The sequence below is a fragment of the Pseudophryne corroboree genome, chromosome 1 (assembly GCF_028390025.1).
Source record: "Pseudophryne corroboree isolate aPseCor3 chromosome 1, aPseCor3.hap2, whole genome shotgun sequence".
Taxonomy (NCBI): domain Eukaryota; kingdom Metazoa; phylum Chordata; class Amphibia; order Anura; family Myobatrachidae; genus Pseudophryne; species Pseudophryne corroboree.
Window position 1 is genome coordinate 1,219,261,449 of NC_086444.1, and position 26,140 is coordinate 1,219,287,588.

A 26,140-nucleotide genomic window follows, 5' to 3' on the forward strand; every position below is an offset into this window, starting at 1 on the left:
GCCTGGTTTGGGACATTTGTTTTTTTTATTGTTAACCCCCTGGATGCCTGCTGGAGAAGAGGACCAATCTCCATGTGGTAGGTGAGTATGTTTTATTATTTCCTATCCATGTAGCAGAAACTACTTGGAGAAGCAGACTAAGCAGCACCATGGACAAGGTAAGTATATGTGTGAGTGTGTATTTTAAACTTGTACTGTCTGCAGAGTGTGTGTACTGTCTTTGTTTTAATATTTATTTTGCAAGAGGACTGTGGATACTAGGTACCAGTGGGCCCTTAATGCCCCGCTTGCTAATACTTGTGGTTTTTCTAGTATTGGCATATGGGTGAGGCTTGCTGGGACTTTTAGTCCTTCTGTAAAAGACAAAATTAGTCTAACTATAACAGAATGCTATCAACTCAGCACCCACAGCTCAGGGATTGTGAGAAGTCACATGCCCAGCCCAGGCATTGGACACCGTGGAAAGTGGAAACCCCATTATTGGGGGACCCCACTTCCTCAGCAATCCCCAGCTTGGGCTGTCTAGTTGGGGGGGATGCTTTGACCAGAGGACTCTGTCAAGAATGTCTTCCCCCACCTAGTGGAGCCTGGTGCTGGTTTATTAAATGCAGGGGGCCCTACGCATTTTCCCCCTCTATTTTTTGATCTGGGTCCGGCAGTTCATTTTCGTTTTTTTTTAACCCTATAACTACTTTTACACTGGGAAGCACTGCACAGATTACACTGATTTGTGCAGGATTCTCAAAATACACAGATCAGTCTATTTCAAATTAATATTTTGGTTCGAGGTTACACGATTCACGGGTATGTTTGCAAACACGATTATTAGTAAATTCACATGTTTCACTGTCTATGGAAAGTCCTCCCTAGTTTGGCTGATTATGTATTTGATTGTGTTAGCGTGTTTGCCCGGAAGTACTATTCCATTTAAAACTCCCATATTTTTGCCTATAGTAAATTCCTATGTTTGCAAAAATGGCCAAACACACCTGAGATTGCAAACCCAGGCAAACACAGACCTTAATAAATTTGCCCCTATGTTACAGTACTGTGATTTGCTTCACTATTTATACCAGTGTGTGCACTGTTAGTGTTATCATATTACACCGATCACAGTATGCCACTGAAGTGTTGCAGTGTTGTTCAAAGTAATAAATTATTACATTAGGTGCTTGGTTACAGAAATGTCAATGCATCAGCGTGATTGCAAATTGATGATAGTTTTTATAACTGAAGTCCTGTCCTCATTCGATATTGTCACTATTACATCATCAAGGGTTGTGTTTCTTTTTTTAATTGATGATTGGTTCTTCAAGTTGAGATATCAGCCTTCCAGCAGCTGGTCCCTGCTCCAACTCCAGACTCTTGGTATGCAGTTTTATATTTTCAATGGTGGATTGCTCTGACTCCTGAAATCTGATCACTAAGTCCCCATTATTTCCTTAAAGATGGGACTCTCTAGATTTGTATCCAACTGAAAGCCATTAAATTTATTTCCAGGATCTGGAGATATCTCCAGTAAAGCAAGCTGCCCTCCCACCGTAAAATGATGAATATGAAGCCCACTCCACTATCCACCCCTTTCCTGCATAGTAAACACCCCCTTCCACCCTGGAAGTGATGTAACAGGGCCCCTTAATTCAGCTCATTGCCCCCTTCTACTGTTCTGTGTTCTCCTACCATCTGTGCAGTAAAGGAGTAATTAGAAGAAATGACTGCTCCAGGTCATACAGGCTGTGCAGAAGATAGAATACATCTTACTGCCAGCGGGACATCAAATCTGCTGCTGATAGCACCCCCACCCCTGCCACTGGAGGATGGTTAGGGGCTCCAGTGCATTGCTTTTCCCAGGGGCCTACATTGCTGCTAAGATGGCCCTGTGGGTGGACCGAGTTTACTGTGGCAAAGAGACGCAGGGTGGAGATTCGGTTCTTGAAATTCAACTGCTTAGAGAGGGAAATGGCAGCATTGTAGGATGGGAGCATAAATTTGAAATGGATAAGTCCTCCTTTGAGCTTGATTTTCTCCACTGTTGTTTGGAAGATATCTGGTATGTTTGGAATTCCATTGTTGAGGTGTTGATCTACAAGGGTGAATATTGGATGCCAGAGGAACCTAGTCAAGAGCAGAAGTAAGGTAAGTATAGTATATGGAAGTGGCATGCTCAGCATGGGATAGATAGATAAAAGGAGAGAAAATTCAAGCAGGGAGGATTAGGAAACCGTGTTGATGGCCTCAATGTTATGCTTAGTGATAGTAGCCTTACTGTAGTAGGCAGAGGCGGAGAAGCAGAGGGAGATAAGTTAAAAGAGAGTAGGTGGTGATCAGGGAGGGGAAATGGAGCTTTGGAGTAGTCATAAATATAACAATAGTGAGTGAAGGCAAGATCAAGTGGGTGCCCACTCACATGAGAGGGTGAGGAGGTCCACTTGGAGAGACCAAGAGATTATTGGAGGTTAAGGAGTTTAGAGGCAGAGGATTCTGTGAAGATGTCAATAGGGATGTTAAAGTCACCTAAGATAATGGAAGGAATGTCTGAAGAGAGGAATTTAGTGAGCCAGGAAGAAAAGGGATTGAGGAATTTGGTGGGAATTCCAGAGGGATGGTAAATGACAGCTACTTGTCTGGGTCTGGTGGTATGAGTTGGTAGGAGTACCCGGAGGATAGAAGGGCCCCAACACCACTAAGACATCAACCACCAGGCTGGGATGTGTGTGTGTGAGAATGTGAGGCCCCCAGTGGAGAGAGCAGCAGGAGATGTTGTGTCAGAGGGGGAAACCCAGGATTCAGTAAAGGCTAGGAGATTCAAAGAGTTGGAGATGAAAAGGTCATGGGTTTGGACCAATTTGTTACTGACAGATCTGGAATTCCACAGGGCACAGGAGAGGGAGAGAGTTTGAGGGAGTTTGAGGGAGAGAGTTTGTGGGAGTGATGTGAATGAGATTGTCAGGGATGCTGTAGTGTTGAGGTGAGATTCATTTAGAAGGAAGGGATGATGTGAGAGTAGTGATAGGGTACCTGAGCTAAGAAGGGAAACTGCAGGTGGTGGGCAGGGAGGGAGTTCAGTATGAAGGTGAAGGTGAGGTGAGAAGACATAGAGATGAGGGAGGAAGCAGGGCTGAGAGGTGATGTAGAAAGACAGTGTTGACATAGAAGAACAGTGGTGCAGAGGTGAATGAAAGTGTTGTAATAGGAGTGGAGGGGAAGATGAGCAGAAGGATGGACAGGAAACAATGGAGGGTACAAAAGAGGAGATGTAGGAGCCTATGGGGGAAGGATAGAGGAGGGAACAGGGGGCAAAATAAAGTATTAGGTAGACCCAGAGTTATGTGAGGGTTGATGAAAAACTAGTCATACTGTTGTATGGATGAGGTAAATGGTTGGTGAAAAAATTGGAAATAGGAGTGAAGACTGAGACAGAACAGTAGAATTGCAGGAGTACAGGTGAAAGTACAGTGGCCTCATTCAGACCTGATCGTACACTGCTGATTATCACAGCGGTGCAATCAGGTCTAAAGTGCACCTGCACATGGGTCGCAATGTGCAGGCGTGTCACTCCCTGGCAACGCCCATCGCCAGGGAGTGACGGATTTAACGAAGAAAGTGATCACACTGGCGATTGACAAGAAGAGGTCGTTCGTGGGCGTCAACTGACCGTTTTCAGGGAGTGTCCATCTGAACTCATGTGTGCCCGGCCGTTTCCGGGGAGGGATCCTGACGTCAGCTCCATACTGGATCATCGCAGTGGGTAGAGTAAGTCCTGAGCTGTGCAGAGACTGCACAATCTTTTGTTTGTGTAGCTCTCTGCACAAGCATTTGCAGCCCTGCACATTGAATCCCCCCCTCCCCTGTAGGCGGTGACTACCTGATTGCAGCGGTACTAAAAAAAGCCTGTGAGCGATCAGGTCTGAATTATCCCAAGTGTTGATAAATGTGTGCGCTGTTACATGTGTATACTCAATGCAATAATACAGTCTCAAGATTATAAGGATGCATAAGTTGTATTATAAAGTAGACTCTTAAGACAATATTAAAATCTTTCTGCCCCTTCCACACCCGTTCTGTATCTGCTGTCTGGTGTGGTATAATAACTTCAGCTCACTACCCCAGGGTAGTGAGGTGCCCAACCCTTTATGCAGCTAAACCTGATTACTTTGGGATGCAATATGCGCGATAGCGGGGATCACTTTAGAAAGGAGATTGGGCGTGATATATCATTTGAATACAGCCCTTAGAATTGAGAGGTTGTGAGAGGTTGCGAGACTAGGGAAAAAGCAATGGTAAATCTGACAGGATTTAAAAAAATATATAAAAGGAAAATTTACATTGTTACAGCTGTGAGCTCAGATGTTTGTGGTAAACTAATAGCGTAAATATAAGTAGTTGCAGATTGGAATCACTATGATTTACCGGCAGGCGGGATGTCGGCTGTCTATTTCCCCACAGCGGCATCCCGCCTGCCAGAATGCTGGCAGTGGGGCAAGTGCAAAGAGTCCCCGTGCGGGCTCACTGTGCTTGCTACACTGTGCTTGCCATGCTGTGGGCTCGGTGGCTCACTGATCTCACTATGTGTGTCGTGGACACCCAAGAGTGGGAATAGTCCTGTTTTACCGGTATTCCGGCTGGCGGCATTGTCAGCTGTCAGGATTCTGGCATAAGGATCCTGACCATTGGGATCCCGACAGCTGGCAAATTGAACTTGATCCCTGCAGTTTAAGAGGAAAGGTCTCACAGTGTTCCTAACTCAGAATTAAGTGATGTGTGCTTAGGTCAGTGGTGCCAGAAGGCGTGTATGGGGGGTGCCGCCCACACCCAAGTGTCACCCTCTGAAGGGGTGACACCAAAGTGCCGGCTTTTCTGCAGTGACAGGAGCTGAGTGCTGCAGTGTGATAATCCCCTGCAGCACTCGGCTTCTGTCACAGATAAGGAGCCAGCACTGCAGCTGCACAGTTTCCAGGGGTAGCCAGCATCTCCGGGGAATCTAGACACACCTCAGGAGAGAAGGAGAAGCAGAGATCTGTGAGACCACTCCTCTTTAAGTTAGGCCATGCCTTCTTTTCGGGCAGCCATGGCTCTGGCGGGGTGAGTGGGGGGGGGTGTAGTAATGCAGAGTGCACACCAGGTGTCACCACACCTGATGATGCCTCTGGTTCAGGTGAAGCGTAAGTGGACTGATATTTGTTGTTTGAAAGCTGTCCTTATTTATGCCAGATTTTGTGCAGAATGTTCTCCTTCTGTTTTCCTTTAGTTTAACGTTAGTATAACGTAAAAATTATGTTTGCAATTTTAGCTATGCTTTCAATAGGTGTACAGTATTTAGAATAGATGGACACAACCCTCTATCAGCCAAACCTCTATAATTCTCATTAAAGCTTATCATTTTAATCAATTGCTGTATTGGAAAAACGTTTTCAAACCAGCGCTCCAACACAGCAGTGCTGCACACTCCGCTGAAGTGGTTACCCCCACTTCCAAAGAAACGTTGAAACAATTCACAAAATGCAGATATGCGCACCCCGGGGTATTACGGGATAATTGTTCGAGTGTAGGTTTTGTGAAGAACGTTCAATATTCAGATGTTCAAATCCTTCCGTTTGAATCAGAACAGAGTTCCTCCTTTTTCCCTCAAAGAAACAGAAGTGAGGGAATATATAGTAAAGTACAGTTTTATTGTGGGTGTAAATAACATAAATAAATAATATACAATTCCACCAACTTGTAGTGGGGCAAATATGCGTACCAGAATATGTGGGGTCCCCAACAATGGTTACCCTATAGCATTTGTGAGGTGTTAAACAATTACCTGCCGGGAACTCAGCACTGCTACTCCTCTGGTCGTGGTAATCCTGGGTACTCCCGCTCTTACTGGATCTGTCGCAGTCTGTCGCACAGCACCAACGCGTTTCTGTTCTCAAGGAGCCTTTCTCAAGGTGTGTGGTGGAATGAAAACTGGGAGAATTTATACCCAGTGCTGTGGTGTGATTGGCTCAGACTGGACCTTCCATTAATTATAGTTCCCTCAGTGGATTATCTTATCCTGACTATTTCGGTGGGTTTCCTCTAGATACTTTATAGCCCCTGATATGGTGAAGACTTAAATAAATTTTAATAGTGAGTTTTAAAACTTGGAATTGGTCAAAAACGCAGAGATTTGGCGTGCGTTCCAACTCGTGGAACGCACACCCTACTTCCGGTTCTGCCCGCCGCGCCTCGTAATACATGTCCATCGCTATGGTGACTACCACGATGCATGCGTTCCATGTGCTGGAACGCATGACATTTCCGTTTCCGCCTACGACCCTGGTGGCAGAGATGTAAAAGTTCACTGTTCAAACTTCCGGTTACGGACATATTCCGCTGTGGAACGCAGTGATTAATATGCGTTCCAAGGCTTCCAAATACCGGAAGAACCCTTTAAACCCTTTTAATATCTCCCCTTTTTTCCTTTTGCCCACTTCGCAGAGATATTTAAAGGGTTCTTCCGGTATTTGGAAGCCTTGGAACGCATATTATTCACTGCATTCCACAGCGGAATATGTCCGTAACCGGAAGTTTGAACAGTGAACTTTTACATCTCTGCCACCAGGGTCGTAGGCGGAAACGGAAATGTCATGCGTTCCAGCACATGGAACGCATGCATCGAGGTAGTCACCATAGCGCTGGACATGTATTACGATGCACGGCGGGCGGAACCGGAAGTAGTGTGTGAGTTCCATGAGTTGGAACGCACACCGAATCTCTGCGTTTTTGACCAATTCCAAGTTTTAAAACTCACTATTAAAATTAATTTAAGTCTTCACCATATAAGGGGCCATAAAGTATCTAGAGTAAACCCACCAAAATAGTCAGGATGAGATAATCCACTGAGGGAACTATAATTAATGGAAGGTCCAGTCTGAGCCAATCACACCACAGCACTGGGTATAAATTCTCCCAGTTTTCATTCCACCACACACCTTGAGAAAGGCTCCTTGAGAGCAGAAACGCGTTGGTGCTGTGGGACAGACTGCGACAAATCCAGTAAGAGGGGGATTACCCAGGATTACCACGGCCAGAGGAGTAGCAGTGCTGAGATCCCGGGAGGTATCTGTTTAACACCTCACAAATGCTATAGGGTAACCATTGTTGGGGACCCCACATATTCTGGTACGCATATTTGCCCACTACAAGTTGGTGGAATTGTATATTATTTATTTATGTTATTTACACCCACAGTAAAACTGTACTTCACTATATATTCCCTCACTTCTAATCAATTGCTGACCCGTAAACTCAACATGCAACACCATCATACATCTATTTGCATCCATGATGTGTGGTCACCATGATGTGTGCCTCACCTTACACAGTCCAGTATTCTCCAGAGATTTGACTATAAAAATGATTAGAATAATGAAAAAATAAATTTTATAACTTGTAATTAAAAAGGCTAATCTTCATTGGGATCATCGGGATCCCGGGATTTAGGGCCAAAAATGGCCGGGATTCAATCCCGGGGATTGAGGGATCAACATTGAGCATCCATAGGATGCTCAGAATCTGCCCTGCTTCCTCTTTCCGGGTCCCCTGGCCCAGCGTGAGGTCATGCTGCGCTGTCAGCTGCCGCTGGGGGAGAGAGAATTTGGATCTCCCCATCCGCGGTATATGGTTAGTTGTGTGTGCGGGGCGGGCGGGCGGGCGTGGCGAGGGGGTGGCCACATAGTTAAAACCCAATCCCAGGTATCCCGGGAATGCCTATTTTTCAATCTCGATACCCGGGATTGAAAAAATGGCCCGGGATTGGTTTCCCTACTTGTAATTTTATTGTATTATTCTAATCATTTTTGAAGTTAGTTGCATTATTTTAATATTTTTTATGTTTGTAAACCTGTCTGTGATGCTAGTTAGTGCCTGAACAGCTACTGACCTCTACACACCTCACTTATATCCATCCAACCCCCACCACCTTTCCCACCCCTCTCAATGTTACTTGTTAATTTCCTTCTTGTTTTTGTCAGTATGTCTTTGTATTTTTCTTTTTCATTTTGTTTTTAAAATATACTCACATTATGCTTCTAATCATTGATTCTTTTATTGATGTCACTGTTTTAGTATATTTCTGACTACAAATATATATATATATTTATTAGAAAAACAAAAATTACATGTGAGGATCTGGTCCTGTAAGCCCACATTAAATTCCAACAGACAATGCTGCCGGACATGTAAAAAAATTTACAATTCATTTAACACCTAATTTCATTTTAATAACATAGATATAGAAAAGCTATATTAGGATATATGTCACATTATAATATTAATTGCAGGCAGTTTTACATTTTTACAACAAGACTATGTAATAGTGGATGAATTTAAAAAAAAAACATTGATTAAATGTGTTAATAACATTGATTACATTTTTTAATAACTTCTCATTAACAAATGTGTTTTACTGTTTATTTCAGGTCTCAGGAGAATATTGTAGCACTTAGGAAAAAATATACAGCTCAGTATTCCAATAGCTGAAGCCAATATAGCAAACACCTCTACAATGACCACGTGTTTCCCCTTACTGCTCAGATAGGCTGGGATGGCACAGATCCACACAGTGCAGAACAACAGCATGCTGAAGGTGATGAATTTGGCCTCATTATAGATGTCAGGTAATGTCCTCACCATGAAAGCTAGAAGAAAGCTCAAAGCTGCCAGGAACCCCATGTACCCCAACATGAAACAAAAGGCCAGCACAGAACCTTCTTTACACTGAATGATGATCATCCCAGGAGATGAGTCCCTGTCATACTGCTGATTAGGAGGAGACACTGACAACCAAATAGCACTGGTGAGAACTTGAACACATGAGCAGATAAACACTACAGAATACGGCAATTTAGCACCCAGCCATTTTCTCCAGGAACTTCCAGGCTTAGTTGCTTTGAAAGCAATGCAAACCATGACAGTCTTGGCCAAGACAGAAGATAGAGCAACAGTGAATAGTATTCCAAATGATATTTGGCGTAACATGCAGGTGATGTCCACTGGATGACCGATGAACAGATGCACACAGAGTAGGCTCAGCTTGAGGGAGATGAGAAGAATGAAGCTGAGGTTTCTATTATTGGCTTTTACTAAAGGAGTGTCCCGGAATGAAACAAATATTCCAATTATAAACACAGATAAGATAAAAAATATGACAGATATTGAAGAAAAACCTATAGCTATCATGTCTGTCTTGTATGATAGAAACACTAATATTCTGGGAATACACTCATCTTTATATTCATTAGACCACTCATCATCTGCACATTTCTGGCAGTTTTCACTGTCTGAAAAATTAATTGAGAATAAAATGTTATAGCAAACTGTACAATATTACCACATTGTCCTGTATAGTTATGTAATACCCCTTTCACACTGCTGAAAATACCTTGATTATTGCTGGGTTAACCTAGGGCACAGATCAGTGTGGAAGGCTCCCCAAAAAATAGCCAAGATCCAGTGACCAGGGAATCCTACTTGGGTAGCGACCTGAGTTGGTCCCAGCATTACCCATGATAAGGGGCAGCGTGATCCGCAAGAGCAGAGTGTTCTCACCTAATGTGCCTTTCCTTCTCTTACTGTACTTACACTATCTTTTACTCAATACTCCCTTTGATGGCACCTAACACTTGGTTTTGTGCATATACCTTGTTCTTGTTCTATATTATCTCAAACTGTAAGTGCTTTTTTCTTGTTTTGCTATTTGTTTATGTACTCTGTTATGGGCTCTGTGGATCCCTTGTGGCATCATATAAATAAAAGATGATAATAATAATAATAATAATAATAATAATAATAATAATCATGTAACCAGGGTCTTGTTAACCCTCTATTGAGAGCCGTCTCAATGGTGCTTAGAGATGATCTTATCTACAAACATCTGCAGAGGAGAAGCCCTAACAATAACCCAGGTCTGTGGTATAAATGGGTTTTATGCCGTTGTGACACTGCTTGAAACCATTTACATTAAAGACAAAAATAGATGTATAAATCTCCCACATTTGGATTGAAACACAAAGCGCAGCCAATCCATTGTATTATTTTATTAGAAGCCCTGCATGGGATAAACACAAGAATATCCTTACAAAGTATTACAGATGTAGAGACGCTCATCGTGGCTTCACTGCAGCAATATGTGCACACCTGGAGCGCCTTGTTGCCGAGCTTTGGCAATTGACGCTCAATACATTCTTAATTTGTGCGGGCACGGCAGAGGCTCAAACGCATGCACGCGGTCACAGCAAATGAGGTTTAAATGCCCCAAGGTGAAGCCACAATGAGCATGTCTATATCTGTAAGGATCAACTAGTGTTGAGGTTGCCAAAAGGAAAAAAGGAACAGACTAGTGGCACCAAGTGGTTCTTATCTGCCGCAAAATTCTATGGGGAAAATTTACTAAAGCTTCTAAAACAGAGAACTGTGATGTTGCCCATAGCAACCAATCAGATGACCACAGCAACCAATAAAATGCATTTTCTAAAAGGCAATAGAGAAATAAAGACAGCATCTAATTGGTTGTTATGGGCAACATCATCAATTCTCTGTTTTAGAAGCTTTAATAAAATTACAACGCTAATTGAACTGAACAGTAACTTACTGTAGAACCATTTAGACAGAAATTAATTGGCCAATTTAGTTTTTAGTCTACATAATTTAGTGACTGTTCTCAGAGTGGGTCCCATTCACCTTCTGGGTCCTTGGACATTTGCAAGTCTGTAGTTACGCCACTTCTTCAGTGGGTGACACTAATTTAGATGTACAGTATTATATCACACATTGATTACTTATGTACCTTAATTTAGACTCACCAGTTTATACAAAGTAGAACATTGCTGCCAATGTATTGTTACTGTATGTGCACAATATTTTCTGTACTATTAGATGAATCACAACAGTGGACTTCAAGACAGCAAAATTATCTAAGCTGTTCATGGATATCATGCATCCAGCTTGTATTTATCTGAGGACACCCATTTATTAATATTGTGACATATTGTATTGTACACAAAGGATAAAATAGACAAATTACGGCAAACTATGCTGACGTTGCTGCCTGCTGCCTCAAGTATACATATAAATACACAAAAAAAGACAAAAGAAGTCATTAAGTGAAAGTGCACTCTGATCCCCTCTAGCAATAAAAAAAATCTATGTTTGGCTTCCTGCACTTAGCACCAATGTGGTAGCTATCTGTCTACACATGATTTGGTTCATGAGGACTGTGTATGACTGAAATAACGTGAGTCCCTTCTGACATATAGTTTATGTATGGTTGTGAACATTTGTGTACATAGTGTGAGCCTATTGTTTAAGTGCATTCCTTAAACTGGAACACAAACTGGGGCTTATCGCATGTTGTGTGGGTTTCTGCAGGAGGGTAATATTACAGCGGCCTGGTGAGGTGTGAGGGTGATTGCTGCCCTGATATATTGTGACTTGTTGTATGGCTGCCTGTAAGTTAAGCTAACAGATGCATGAGATTTATGTCTTGAGTAAGGTCTGTTATCAGACTGAAATGTCGACATTGAACACTGATATTGAATTATTGATTATCCTGAAAAAGAAATAAAGCTAAGGTAAAATGATTAGTAAGTAAGTGCCCTGGTGATCACCATACATGGTTCACCTCCTGAAGATATATTATGGATGTTATTTCATGGAACAGACCACAGTATTTAATGCTTTATCTGAAGATGAGAGTGTGGAATACTAACTGACTTTACTTATGATTGGTACCTATGCAATTTTGATACTTTCAGTTCTGGCACCCATCATACAGTACTTATTATCTGATGATATAAGGACAGCAGGATTTAATCTGTAGATTTGGACAAACAGATTGTTTGTAGATACTAAACTAATAGCACATGGAAGTGGATTACTACTGAATGAAACACTCCTATCACTGGCTGAATAGGGTACTGTAGTGTTAACGGATGATAATGCAGACTAGCTGAATAAACTCCATATGAGAAGCCACTTATGAATCTGATGGTACCCATTAAGACCAAAGTTGATACTGTATTTTCTATGGGCTTAGCTCAGAGTTGGCTGAATGATTCCACATGTAAATTTCAGACTGTTGATTATCCCATTTGTCCCATCCTGTACACACTGCCCAAGGTCCACAAAAGCCTTAATAGACCACAAAGGAGACCTAAAGGTGGGTCCATGGCCTAGGCACAACATGATTTATTAGCATAAACCATTCATCTATTGTTCTCAGCTGCAATACAATACAGAGAACTATACAGCAGGGGATTAAGTCATTACAGCAAGGGATTAAGTCCGATTGGCAAATCTCAGTTAATACTATTAAAGGTCAAGATAAATGTGGACCCATCTGTATAATCTCTGCTAGAGGATCACTGTTACAACTGTTGGCTATTTTTTGTCAACCAGATCCTTCAGCTGTTTGTATCAAAAAGCCCCATTTACTTCATGGATATAAATGACTAATGTAGACACTATTAGTGATTATGTTAAACTAGCTTCCATGGATGTCTGTTCCCTATTCATTATTATACCACTTTTGCAGGGCCTTGAAGTACTCCAAGTGGCTTTGTCAATGACGTTACAAACTGAGTTAGCTGTCAGTTATATCTTAGAGTTGGTAAAATTGGTGCTGAATGGTGTTGTATGATGTACTATTTACAATGTTTGGGCACCACCATGGGCTCCAATCTGGTGACCTCATATGCAAATTTGTACATGTTGGCATGTGAGGTTACAAACATTTTGACCCCATTTGGCTGTAACTTTATCTGCTTGAACGGTTCATTGATGATGTATTCCTGCTAAAGAGAGGCACATAGGAGACTTTCATTGCAATGGTTGAGACTCTGAACAACCTTTATCATCCAGTCAAATTAGACACTCTGTGGGTCCAGTGAAAGTAAACATTCTGAAGATTACAGTTTCAAAAGTTGGTGATAAACTATACTTTATACCGTAATGAGATGGATAGAAATTAGTGATGTGCACCGGACATTTTTCGGGTTTTGTGTTTTGGTTTTGGATTCGGTTCGGCAGCCGTGTTTTGGATTCGGACGTGTTTTGGCAAAACCTCCCTAAAAAGTTTTGTCGGACTCGGGTATGTTTGGGATTCGGTTTTTTTTTACAAAAATCCCTCAAAAACCGCTTAAATCGTAAAATTTTGGGGTAATTTGATTCCAAAGTATTATTAACCTCAATAACCATGATTTCCACTCATTTCCAGTCTATTCTGAACACCTCACACCTCACAATATTATTGTTAGTCCAAAAATTTGCACCAAGGTCGCTGGATGACTAAGCTAAGTGACCCAAGTGGCCGACACAAACACCTGTCCCATCTAGGAGTGGCACCAGGGCCGGCTCCGGGGCTTCTGGTGCCCCGGGTGGCATTAGGGGGCGTGGCTTTGTACAGGGGGCGTGGTAATTTACGCCCCCTGTACAGACTGAATTGCTGTGCGGTGCGCGATGACGTCATCGCGCACCACACAGCAAAGGTCCTCTCCACGAAGGGAAACTAGACACGTAGCGTCTAGTTCCCTTCGTGGAGAGGACCTTTGCTGTGCGGTGCGCGATGACGTCATCGCGCACCGCACAGTAAAGGACCTCTCCAGGAAGGGAAACTAGACGCGTACGCGTCTAGTTTCCCTTTCCAGCGGCAGCGGCCGGGGGCAGCGGGCAGCGGGGTGCACACACCAGCAGCGGATCTTGCCCTGGTGCGGCGCCCTCCGGAGGGTGCCCTGCGCCCTCCAAAAGGCGGCGCCCCGGGCAAAAGTACTGCTTGCCCGTGGCAAGATCCGCTACTGAGTGGCACTTCAGTGTCATACAGGATGGCAGATAAAAAAATGTCCCCAAACAGCACATGATGCAAAGAAAAATGAAAGAAAAAAGAGGTGCAAGATGGAATTGTCCTTGGGCCCTCCCAACAACCCTTATGTTGTATAAACAGGACATGCACACTTTAACAAACCCATCATTTCAGCCACAGGGTCTGCCACATGACTATGACTGAAATGATGGTTTGGGCCCCAAACCAAAAAAGAAGCAATCAATCTCTCCTTGCACAAACTGGCTCTACAGAGGCAAGATGTCCCCCTCCTCCTCATCCTCCGATTCCTCACCCCTTTCACTGTGTACATCCCCCTCCTCACAGATTATTAATTCGTCCCCACTTGAATCCACCATCTCAGGTCCCTGTGTACTTTCTGGAGGCAATTGCTGGTGAATGTCTCCACGGAGGAATTGATTATAATTAATTTTGATGAACATCATCTTCTCCACATTTTGTGGAAGTAACTTCGTACGCCGATTGCTGACAAGGTGAGCAGCTGCACTAAACACTCTTTCGGAGAACACACTGGAGGGGGGTCAACTTAGGTAAAATAAAGCCAGTTTGTGAAAGGGCCTCCAAATTGCCTCTTTTTCCTGCCAGTATATGTACGGACTGTCTGACGTGCCTACTTGGATGCTCCAGACTGCCATGCATCACCGCCAGCGGGTGGGCTCGGAATTCTTTGCCTTTTCCTCGCACCCTCAGTTGCGGGAGAATGTGAAGGAGGAGCTGTTGACTGGTCACGTTCCGCTTGACTTGACAATTTTCTCACCAGCAGGTCTTTGAACCTCTGCAGACTTGTGTCTGCCAGAGAGAGAGATACAATGTTGGTTTTAAATCTAGGATCAAGCACGGTGGCCAAAATGTAGTGCTCTGATTTCAACAGATTGACCACCCATGAATCCTGGTTAAGCGTATTAAGGGCTCCATCCACAAGTCCCACATGCCTTGTGGAATTGCTCTGTTTTAGCTCCTCCTTAAATGTCTCCAGCTTCTTCTGCAAAAGCCTGATGAGGGGAATGACCTGACTCAGGCTGGCAGTGTCTGAACTGACTTCACGTGTGGCAAGTTCAAAGGGTTGCAGAACCTTGCACAATGTTGAAATCAATCTCCACTGCGCTTGAGTAAGGTGTATTCCCCCTCCTTTGCCTATATCGTAGGCAGATGTATAGGCTTGAATGGCCTTTTGCTGCTCCTCCATCCTCTGAAGCATATAGAGGGTTGAATTATACCTCATTAACACCTCTTGCTTCAGATGATGGCAGGGCAGGTTCAGGACTGTTTGTTGGTGCTCCAGTCTTCGGCACACGATGGCTGAATGCTGAAAGTGGCCCGAAATTTTTTCGGGCCACCGACAGCATCTCTTGCACACCCCTGTCGTTTTTAAATAATTCTGCACCACCAAATTCAATGTATGTGCAAAACATGGGAAGTGCTGGAATTTGCCCACATGTAATTCACGCACAATATTGGTGGCGTTGTCTGATGTCACAAATCCCCAGGAGAGTCCAATTGGGTTAAGCAATTCTGCGTTGATGTTCCTCAGTTTCCGTAAGAGGTTGTCAGCTGTGTGCCTCTTATGGAAAGCGGTGATACAAAGTGTAGCCTGCCTAGGAACGAGTTGGCATTTGTGCGATGCTGCTACTGGTGCCGCCGCTGCTGTTCTTGCTGTGGGAGGCAATACATCTACCCAGTGGGATGTCACACTCAAATAGTCCTGAGTCTGCCCTGCTCCACTTGTCCACATGTCCGTGGTTAAGTGGACATTGGGTACAACTGCATTTTTTAGGACACTGGTGACTCTTTTTCTAAGGTCTGTGTACATTTTCGGTATCACCTGCCTAAAGAAATGGAACCTAAATGGTATTTGGTACCGGGGACACAGTACCTCAATCAAGTCTCTACTTGCCTGTGAATTAACGGTGGATACCGGAAACACGTTTCTCACCACCGAGGCAGCCAATGCCTGAGTTATCCGTTTTGCAGCAGGATGACTGCTGTGATATTTCATCTTCCTCGCAAAGGACTGTTGGACAGTCAATTGCTTACTGGAAGTAGTACAAGTGGTCTTCCGACCTCCCCTCTGAGATGATGATCGACTCCCAGCAGCAACAACAGCAGCGCCAGCAGCAGTAGGCGTTCCACTCAAGGATGCATCGGAGGAATCCCAGGCAGGAGAGGACTCATCAGACTTGACAGTGACATGGCCTGCAGGACTATTGGCTTTCCTGTGTAAGGGGGAAATCGACACTGAGGGAGTTGTTGGTGTGGTTTGCAGGAGCTTGGTTACAAGAGGAAGGGATTTAGTTGGCAGTGGACTGCATGCGCTGTCACCTAAAGTTTTTGAACTTGTCAATGACGTTTGATGAATTCGCTCCAGGTGACGTATAAGGGAGGATGTTCCGAGGTGGTTAACGTCCTTACCCCTACTTATTACAGCTTGACAAAGGCGGCACACGGCTTGACACTTGTTGTCCGCATTTCTGTTAAAATAATTCCACACCGAAGAGGTGTTTTTTTAATGTAATTTGACCAGACATGTCAATGGCCATATTTGTCCCACGGACAACAGGTGTCTCCCTGGGTGTCTGACTTAAACAAACCACCTCACCATCAGAATTATCCTTGTCTATTTCCTCCCCAGCGCCAGCAACACCCATATCCTCATTCTGGTGTACTTCAACAGTTACATCTTCAATGTGACTATCAGGAACTGGACTGTGGGTGCTCCTTCCAGCACTTGCAGGGGACGTGCAAATGGTGGAAGGTGCAACCTCTTCCCGTCCAGTGTTGGGAAGGTCAGGCATCGCAACCGACACAATTGGACTCTCCTTGGGGATTTGTGATTTAGAAGAATGCACAGTTCTTTGCTGTGCTTTTGCCATCTTAACTCTTTTAAGTTTTCTAGCAGGAGGATGACTGCTTCCATCCTCAGGTGAAGCTGAACCACTAGCCTTGAACATAGGACAGGGCCTCAGCCGTTCCTTGCCACTCCGTGTCGTTAATGACACATTGGCAAGTTTACGCTTCTCCTCAGACGATTTTGATTTAGATTTTTGGGTCATTTTACTGAGCTTTATTTTTTGGGATTTTACATGCTCTCTACTATGACATTGTGCATCAGCCTTGGCAGACGACATTGATGGCATTTCATCATCTCGGCCATGACTAGTGGCAGCAGCTTCAGCACGAGGTGGAAGTGGATCTTGATCTTTCCATATTTTACCCTCCACATTTTTGTTCTCCATTTTTTTATGTGTGGAATTATATGCCAGTAATAAATCAACGTATAATACTGGTGGTCACTAGTCAGCAAAACTCTGCACTGGACTCCTCCTACATAATATACTGGTGGTCCCCAGTCCCCACAATAAAGCAGTGTGAGCACAGATATATGCAGCACACTGAGCACAGATATGGAGCATTTTTCAGGCAGAGGAGAGAATGTATAATACTGGTGGTTACTGGTCAACAAAACTCTGCACTATACTACTCCTATATAATATACTGGTGGTCCCCAGTCCCCACAATAAAGCAGTGTGAGTACAGATATATGCAGCAAACTGAGCACAGATATAGAGCGTTTTTCAGGCAAAGGTGAGAACGTATAATGTTGGTGGTCACTGGTCAGCAAAACTCTGCACTGTACTCCTCCTATATAATATACTGGTGGTCCCCAGTCCCAACAATAAAGCAGTGTGAGCACAGATATATGCAGCACACTGAGCACAGATATGGAGCATTTTTCAGGCAGAGGAGAGAATGTATAATACTGGTGGTTACTGGTCAACAAAACTCTGCACTATACTCCTCCTATATAATATACTGGTGGTCCCCAGTCCCCACAATAAAGCAGTGTGAGTACAGATATATGCAGCAAACTGAGCACAGATATGGAGCGTTTTTCAGGCAGAAGAGAGAACGTATAATACTGGTGGTCACTGGTCAGCAAAACTCTGCACTGTACTCCTCCTATATAATATACTGGTGGTCCCCAGTCCCAACAATAAAGCAGTGTGAGCACAAATATATGCAGCACACTGAGCACAGATATGGAGCATTTTTCAGGCAGAGGAGAGAATGTATAATACTGGTGGTTACTGGTCAACAAAACTCTGCACTATACTCCTCCTATATAATATACTGGTGGTCCCCAGTCCCCACAATAAAGCAGTGTGAGTACAGATATATGCAGCAAACTGAGCACAGATATAGAGCGTTTTTCAGGCAAAGGTGAGAACATATAATGTTGGTGGTCACTGGTCATCAAAACTCTGCACTGTACTCCTCCTATATAATATACTGGTGGTCCCAAGTCCCCACAATAAAGCAGTGTGAGCACAGATATATGAAGCACACTGAGCACAGATATGGAGCATTTTTCAGGCAGAGGAGAGAAAATATAATACTTGTGGTACTGGTCAGCAAAACTCTGCACTATACTACTCCTATATAATATACTGGTGGTCCCCAGTCCCAACAATAAAGCATTGTGAGCACAGATATATGCAGCAAACTGAGCACAGATATGGAGCATTTTTCAGGCAGAGGAGAGAATGTATAATACTGGTGGTTACTGGTCAACAAAACTCTGCACTATACTCCTCCTATATAATATACTGGTGGTCCCCAGTCCCCACAATAAAGCAGTGTGCGCACAGATATATGCAGCACACTGAGCACAGATATGGAGCATTTTTCTGGCAGAAAATGTATAATATTGGTGGTCACTGGTCAGCAAAACTCTGCACTGTACTCCTCCTATATAATACTGGTGGTCCCCAGTCCCAACAATAAAGCAGTGTGAGTACAGATATATGCAGCAAACTGAGCACAGATATAGAGCGTTTTTCAGGCAAAGGTGAGAACGTATAATGTTGGTGGTCACTTGTCAGCAAAACTCTGCACTGTACTCCTCCTATATAATATACTGGTGGTCCCATGTCCCCACAATAAAGCAGTGTGAGCACAGATATATGAAGCACACTGAGCACAGATATGGAGCATTTTTCAGGCAGAGGAGAGAAAATATAATACTTGTGGTCACTGGTCAGCAAAACTCTGCACTATACTACTCCTATATAATATATTGGTGGTCCCCAGTCCCCACAATAAAGCAGTGTGAGCACAGATATATGCAGCACACTGAGCACAGATATGGAGCATTTTTCAGGCAGAGGAGAGAACGTATAATACTGGTGGTCACTGGTCAGCAAAACTCTGCACTGTACGCCTCCTATATAATATACTGGTGGTCCCCAGTCCCAACAATAAAGCATTGTGAGCACAGATATATGCAGCAAACTGAGCACAGATATGGAGCATTTTTCAGGCAGAGGAGAGAACGTATAATACTGGTGGTCACTGGTCAGCAAAACTCTGCACTGTACTCCTCCTATATAATATACTGGTGGTCCCCAGTCCCCACAATAAAGCAGTGTGAGCACAGATATATGCAGCACACTGAGCTCATATATGGAGCATTTTTCTGGCAGAAAATGTATAATATTGGTGGTCACTGGTCAGCAAAACTCTGCACTGTACTCCTCCTATATAATACTGGTGGTCCCCAGTCCCCACAATAAAGCAGTGTGAGCACAGATATATGCAGCACACTGAGCACAGATATGGAGCGTTTTTCAGGCAGAGAACATATAATACTGGTGGTCACTGGTCAGAAAAACTCTGCACTGTATTCCTCCTATATAATACTGCTGGTCCCCAGAATAAAGATATTTGCAGCCCCCTGAAACAAAGTGAGAGGACGCCAGCCATGTCCTCTCACTATAATTTCCAATGCACGAGTGAAAAATGGCGGCGACGCGCGGCTCCTTATTTAGAATCCGAATCTCGTGAGAATCTGACAGCGGGATGATGACGTTTGGGCGCGCTCGGATTAAACGAGCAAGGCGGGAGGATCCGAGTCTGCTCGGAACCGTGTAAAAAAGGGTGAAGTTCGGGGGGGTTCGGATTCCGAGGATCCGAACCCGCTCATCACTATACTGTGCTACAAGCACAGAGCTATCTTCCACTGGCTATGAAAATTTGTCTCCCCAAATCCCAGTTTCTGACATAATAACTCCATTTTTGGGGGGGGCACTCTTCGTTAAAGAATCAGAAGTACAGTACTTGTATGTGCATTGTGGCTATTCCTCTAAAACGTAGCTATTACTGTATTATTACATTAAAATGAATAGAGATAGAAACCCCAAATAAATGAATATGCTTCTAATGCTATAGATATAAATTTTGCATATAAACATTGAATACAAAAATAAATACTGTATATAACAATTTTTGTGGTGAGACTTAAAACCACACATATTATGTATGTATGTATGTAAGTATGTGTGTGTGTATGTATGTATGTATGTATGTAAGTATGTATGTGTGTATGTATGTATGTATGTATGTATGTATGTATGTATGTATGTATGTGTGATACTTTTATACTGATATAATTCAACACTTTTATTTGTGCCACACTGTAGGAGATCCCATACAGTGTGATATGAATAAAAGTGTTGAATTATATCAGTATAAAAGATTCAATGTATGTACACTAATATTATATTTATTGCACCAGGCGCTTATTACTTTATTCAGGGTATCTATCTCTTTTCATTTTAACTTAATAATATATTAAAAGCTACAGTTTAGACTAAAAGCCAAAATTCTCATACAAGTATATCTTATTCTTTAAGTAAGTCTGTTCCCCAAAAATAGTCTTCCTTGTCTCTATATCTACATTATGTACATCTGACTCAGGGGAGCACCACCAACCCTTTTTCATATACTTGACTTTATCCAGTGTAAATATTAAGGTATTTGGTTTCTACAGATATTGGGACTACTCCTACCCCTCTATTCCATAACATATCTCCAACTAAGGGAATGGGACAGGAATTAAGTGCGTATACTCAACCCCAGTGTTTTGTCCATAATAACTCTGTTTCAAAAGTGGCAGAGACACAATTAAGGGAAATGAGTGAGAGGTTCCTGGAATGAGATTATACTAAACTGATTATATGGAAATGATAGGAAATGAGACATTTTACACTCCCACTGAAGAAATTACTATGACTAAGAAACCATCATCATGTTGATTTTACCAATGATGGTCTTTAAAAGAGGTTCAAGCTTAAAACAGCTGTTGCTCAGACCAGCAATGACCCCATGAGTGTGTACTGGTTATTTCAGCAGAAACAAGGATGTGTGAGCTGCAGGTACTGTGTTATTTGTAGGAGTTTGATACAGAGCCCCTATTTTCCACATCCTCACTCAGTAAAGCAGATTAAAAGCCAATATTGCCTACACTATTTGATGGATCATGTCATTTAAATCTTGATAACTACATGTAGTTTGTACTACTTTGGACTCACTACTCATGTTTTTCATAAAATAATAGTGAATTATAGGACCAGCATTAGACCTGCAATTCAGATTTGTGTGTTCCATACCAGTGGCCAGACACCTTCTTGAAAATAATCATCAGGTGGCTCCTTGAAGTGTAGGATAATTAGGGGAAGAGAGAGAGAGATACATCTGCACACTTGATAATCTACAGGTTCCCGCAATCAGTCCCAGATATACAGAGTGTCCATGGGGATGGGTCGAGCCAAACATGTGACCGTATCCACTGAGACGATTGGTCACACCTATCATGTAAATTACGTCTGCGGGAGACAATCGGGTCCAGCCTCGTTAAAGCTGCCCGTACAGCGAAACATGCATGTCGGCTCTCTAGTGGGCCACCACACTCCTTGAAAATTCAAAGCAATATTGTATATTATGTGTATTAGATACTTATAAACCTACCCGCACCAGCACCGATTTGAAAGCAGTTATAGCACTTAGGATCTGCAGAGCAAGCTGGGTGTGGGAGGTTAGGAAACAGTTTGATTACCACTCCAGACAACAGCCTACAGGACTACCTAGGGTCCTTTAGGCATTAGAGGAACCAGTCACTATTCGATAAAACAGCACACTTGTTATATAGAATATATAGAATTCAATTCATCAGTATAAATGCAGGAAAAGTAGATACAAATTTATAGATACATTTAAGTTTTCCTTAGCAACAAATTGCAAATGTGAGAACGGAAGTGATTACTGGTCTGACTCAAAGTATACCTGTGGGGGAGAACCTCATTACCTGATTAGATACTGTAACAAGGTAGCATTGTTAATAACAACTTAGCACAGCACAGCACTTCCTGCAGATACGTCTCATCCGTGCTCAGTAACAACTGCACTATTCAGAACCCAACTATAGGGATCAGAAACCAGACAGTAGACTTTTGATTCAAGCCACACCACAGCTCAGTGGTCAGCATAGCCAGCGGCAGTTGAATCAATAGGGATACTTATGTCATATATAGATTAGAATACAGCCGCAATATTGCTATGCATTAACGCACACGATCTCTTTAGAGGGCACTATCATAAAGTGCATACACTAATTATTCCTATAATACAACTGATCAGCCTCTCAAAAGGTTTTATATATCTGACCCACAAAGGCAACAGAGGGGTACACACATGTAATGCAAGCAATTAGCTTTCACAATAATGATGCATAGGTGTGACCCACAAAGATAATAGTGTACCGCACACTGATAGCCCCCAAAAAAATCCCAGTCATCAAGGACTACTGTAAAACTCGATATATCAGTGCAGTTGCATATTACAAACCTTTATTCTATTCTGTGCACTTGCATTGCAACAAATGTTGCTTTTATGCAATATAGTCTAAGGACATTTGGCAACATCCTATAACAAGTGTGGATTGAAGTGGATACAATATGTACCCACAATAGGAAATAGCCTTAAATTTCAATCTCTAGCTAGGAGAAAGTGCTCCTCATATGAATACTGAGTGAGCATCTGACAAGCACTTACATTTACAGTGGTCAGAAATTATCTATAGTTAATACATCAGGAAACACACAGTTTGTATAGACCCCACTGTATCTCCACACTAGATGCAGTAAATATAAGAAAGCTGGGTTAAGATGACAGACATTCATCAAGTATAACCAGGAACGTTCATACCCTATCTAGTTGTTGTCCTGAGTGGTTCATGTTTCACACATAAATCAATTATACTAGTTGCAGGAGTCATTGTGGTGACCCCACTTTTTAGAATCTATCTCACTCAACTTTCTTTTCTTCACCACGTATGTGTTTGTATATGTCATATTTTTAACCTCTATATTTTGCTGTATGTGTCCTATGACAAGGACCCTCTGAATATTAATAGAAGCAATAAAAGCTACGTTTTAACTTTGATAATCAGTTCAACAAAATTGACATAGTGCACCCAACTCAACAACCACTTCTTTAGCCTTTTTGTATACAGTGTAGGATAATTGACTGGAAACCTATCCTAGAACATTAAAAAGACTGGGTGGTTAAATGACATCAAAGAGAAAATCAATGGTTCAGCCACTTAGACATTGTCACGCCTAGAGGGCTTAATGAATACAATCCCTTATTAGTATTACTTTATTCAGCCCTGAATATACTGACCTCGCATTCATTACATTTTTGTTTGTTTATTTCTTATTTTTATTTTATTTTGGCTATTTTCATTTCGACTTTTGATCCTTTTTGTTCTCTTGGTGATGTTTTTTCTGATATATGTATGTATTTATGCTTATGAATGTGGGTATCATGTGTCTTTGTAGGTGTATGTGTGTAACTGTGTGTGTGCATGTCTGTGCATCTATACATATGTGTATGTGTATATGTATATAAATGTATATATGTAGGTATATTTAAATTATTTTTTTATCATTTTGCTCTGTTTTTTATTATTTTTTGTTCTTATTATCATTTTTATTTCTTTACTCTCAAATGTTTCTATATAGTTTACTCTATATTCAATTATTTTCTGTTCTATATATTTTTCGCTATATTCAATTTCAAAATGTATTGTGGAAGTTTATATCTTATCCATTTTTGGTATGTTGTACATTAGTGGTTCCAGTGTTACATTAGACTCCATAATTTGCTGCTCTTTTTTTGCAGTGTCCACTTTTTTATGATCCAGTGGTACTGTATCTATTATTTAAAGTTATATTTTAAGAGTTCTGAATAAGTTTTTTGTGTTTTTTGTATATGTGTATAATATGTGCTCTATTCTTATGATGGCATTGTATGCGTGAATTACTTAACGCTATTACCAGTGAAAGAATGCCATATTTTAATAATATGCCCTTAGTAATGTACAAGAACATGTTGAATTAACATGCATCACCTGACCGGGTCTTTTTTTTATTTAATACCTATAATATGGGGCCAATATGGTCCACATTTTTTGATAGTAGAGATGAGCTAATTTATGAATTGTTTAATTACTGGATTCTATTCTATAGTAATGAGCTGATAGGAAATTGATTGCTTGGCAACCGCTCTGGATCTTCTCTCTAATTTATGCCTGAGCGTATGCGCAGTTCATTTTAGTCCCTAAGTAGAATTCAGTTGGATAATGCTTACACCAACTATGTTAAGGGTTGGGTCTGACTTAGATAGATGTGGGTGGAGCTGAAAATTATGGAGCATGGAGGAAGTGTAGAGGCTTGATCCAGCTCATAATCATGGAATTAGGAGGCTAGTAATGGCAATAGGAACTGCTAGCAAGTGGACTAGAGAAGAGTCATTGGTGTTTTAGCAGTGGCTGGCCCAAAGGCACAAAAAAACAATAAAAGTATATAACTTTATTAGACTGGAATTGAATGTGGCTTGACAATCTGACTTGTGTTGAAGACAGGGGAGACTGGATAGATGATTCAGGCTGGAACTGGATGTGAGCCATGCTAGAACTGGATTGGTAACTAGACCGGGCTGGAACTGGATTTGTAACCGGACTGGAACCAGATAGATGACAGGGCTGAAAACAGATTGGTGACCGGAATGGAACCGGATAGGTGACTTGACGGGAACCAAATAGGTGACTGGTCTGGAACAGGAATTGCAAATGGACTGAAACCAGGCAGGTGTTAATAGAACAGAGTTTCTGTAGGACCAGACTTGAATTGGAGAACTGCAGTATAGCAGACACTAATAGTAACAAGATTGGAACTGGATTTGGATGGACTGGTACTGTATGGACACAGAGTATCAGGTAGTTCAGCACAGAGCTGTAACCTCATGGTAAACAACATTGTACTGGAAACTTTTAAATGTCCAGAAAGCTCCCCTTATAGGAAATAATATTCCCTCATTGAATGCTGCATTAAGCTAACGGAAGCAGCACTCAGAGTGGCTGGAAATGAGCAGGTGATGGAATCCAACATGACTGCACCCATACTCTGGTTTTAGATGAAACTCTAGCATGAGGCCAGAGTGCCAGCATGCTGAGGGAGCATAGAGGGAGCAGAGAGCTGCAGAAAGCCACACCCAGAGTCAGCTACAAGCTGCTAAGAGCACTGTGCAGAGACAGCGTGAGTGGACCTCAGTGGCAGCCGGGAATGATGTGTGGATGCAGTGTGATGCAGGCCTCATTATCAGTCAGGACAGACACAGCAGCGGTAATAAAACTTGATTTAAAACTCTGTGACATCCGATGCTTAGCGCCAATGTGGAAGAAACCAGTCTGCATGTGATTTGACACCTGATAACTGTGGATAGCTGGATAGCTGGATTAATGTGAGTCCCTACTGACATATATTTATGGCGGTGGACATTTGTGTGGATAGATTGATCCTATTGTTTGAGTGTGTTTCTTAAACTGGAACACAAACTGGGATTTATGGCATTTTGTTTGGATTTCAGCAGGAGAGTATATTGCTGCCCTGATGTAGTATATTGTGTCTTACTTTACAGTATGTCTGCCTTTTAAGCTAACAGATGCAAATGAGTTTCATGTCTAGAGATAGGTCTGTTATCGGACTGAAACTTTAACAACGAACACTGACATTGAATTATGGATTACACTTATTAAGAAATAAAGCTAAGGTGAATTGATTACCAAGTCTTGTGAGTGCCCTGGGGATCAATATACATGACTCACCTCCTGTAGATATATTATGGATGTTATTCCATGGACCACAGCATTAAATATTGTATAAGAAGTCGATAGTGTGGAATTCTGACTTCCTTTATACATACTGTAAATATATATAAATATATATATATAGACTATGTGTATGACTGTCTGTGGCACTGTGTATAAATGTGTAACTGTCATTGCTAGGTGACCTGGATGCTGAATTCTGCCTACTGCACTGCCCCAGTGATTTCTAGGCAACTGGGACTTCAGGTGGCCGCAGTGGTTCCTAGTTCCGGCTGTTG

General features: G+C 42.3%; 1 protein-coding gene across 1 annotated transcript in view; it reads right to left on the minus strand.

The window, feature by feature from the left end:
• Positions 1-26,140, minus strand: part of LOC135051994 (vomeronasal type-2 receptor 26-like) — a 42,369-nt gene that overhangs the window by 11,769 nt on the left and 4,460 nt on the right. Inside the window, exons 3-6 of the mRNA XM_063957416.1 lie at positions 8,433-9,305; positions 7,341-7,372; positions 2,408-2,514; positions 1,899-2,115 (exon numbers count right to left, since the gene is read on the minus strand). Coding sequence (XP_063813486.1) covers positions 1,899-2,115; positions 2,408-2,514; positions 7,341-7,372; positions 8,433-9,305 — 1,229 coding nt within the window. The remainder of the gene's footprint in view (positions 1-1,898; positions 2,116-2,407; positions 2,515-7,340; positions 7,373-8,432; positions 9,306-26,140) is intronic.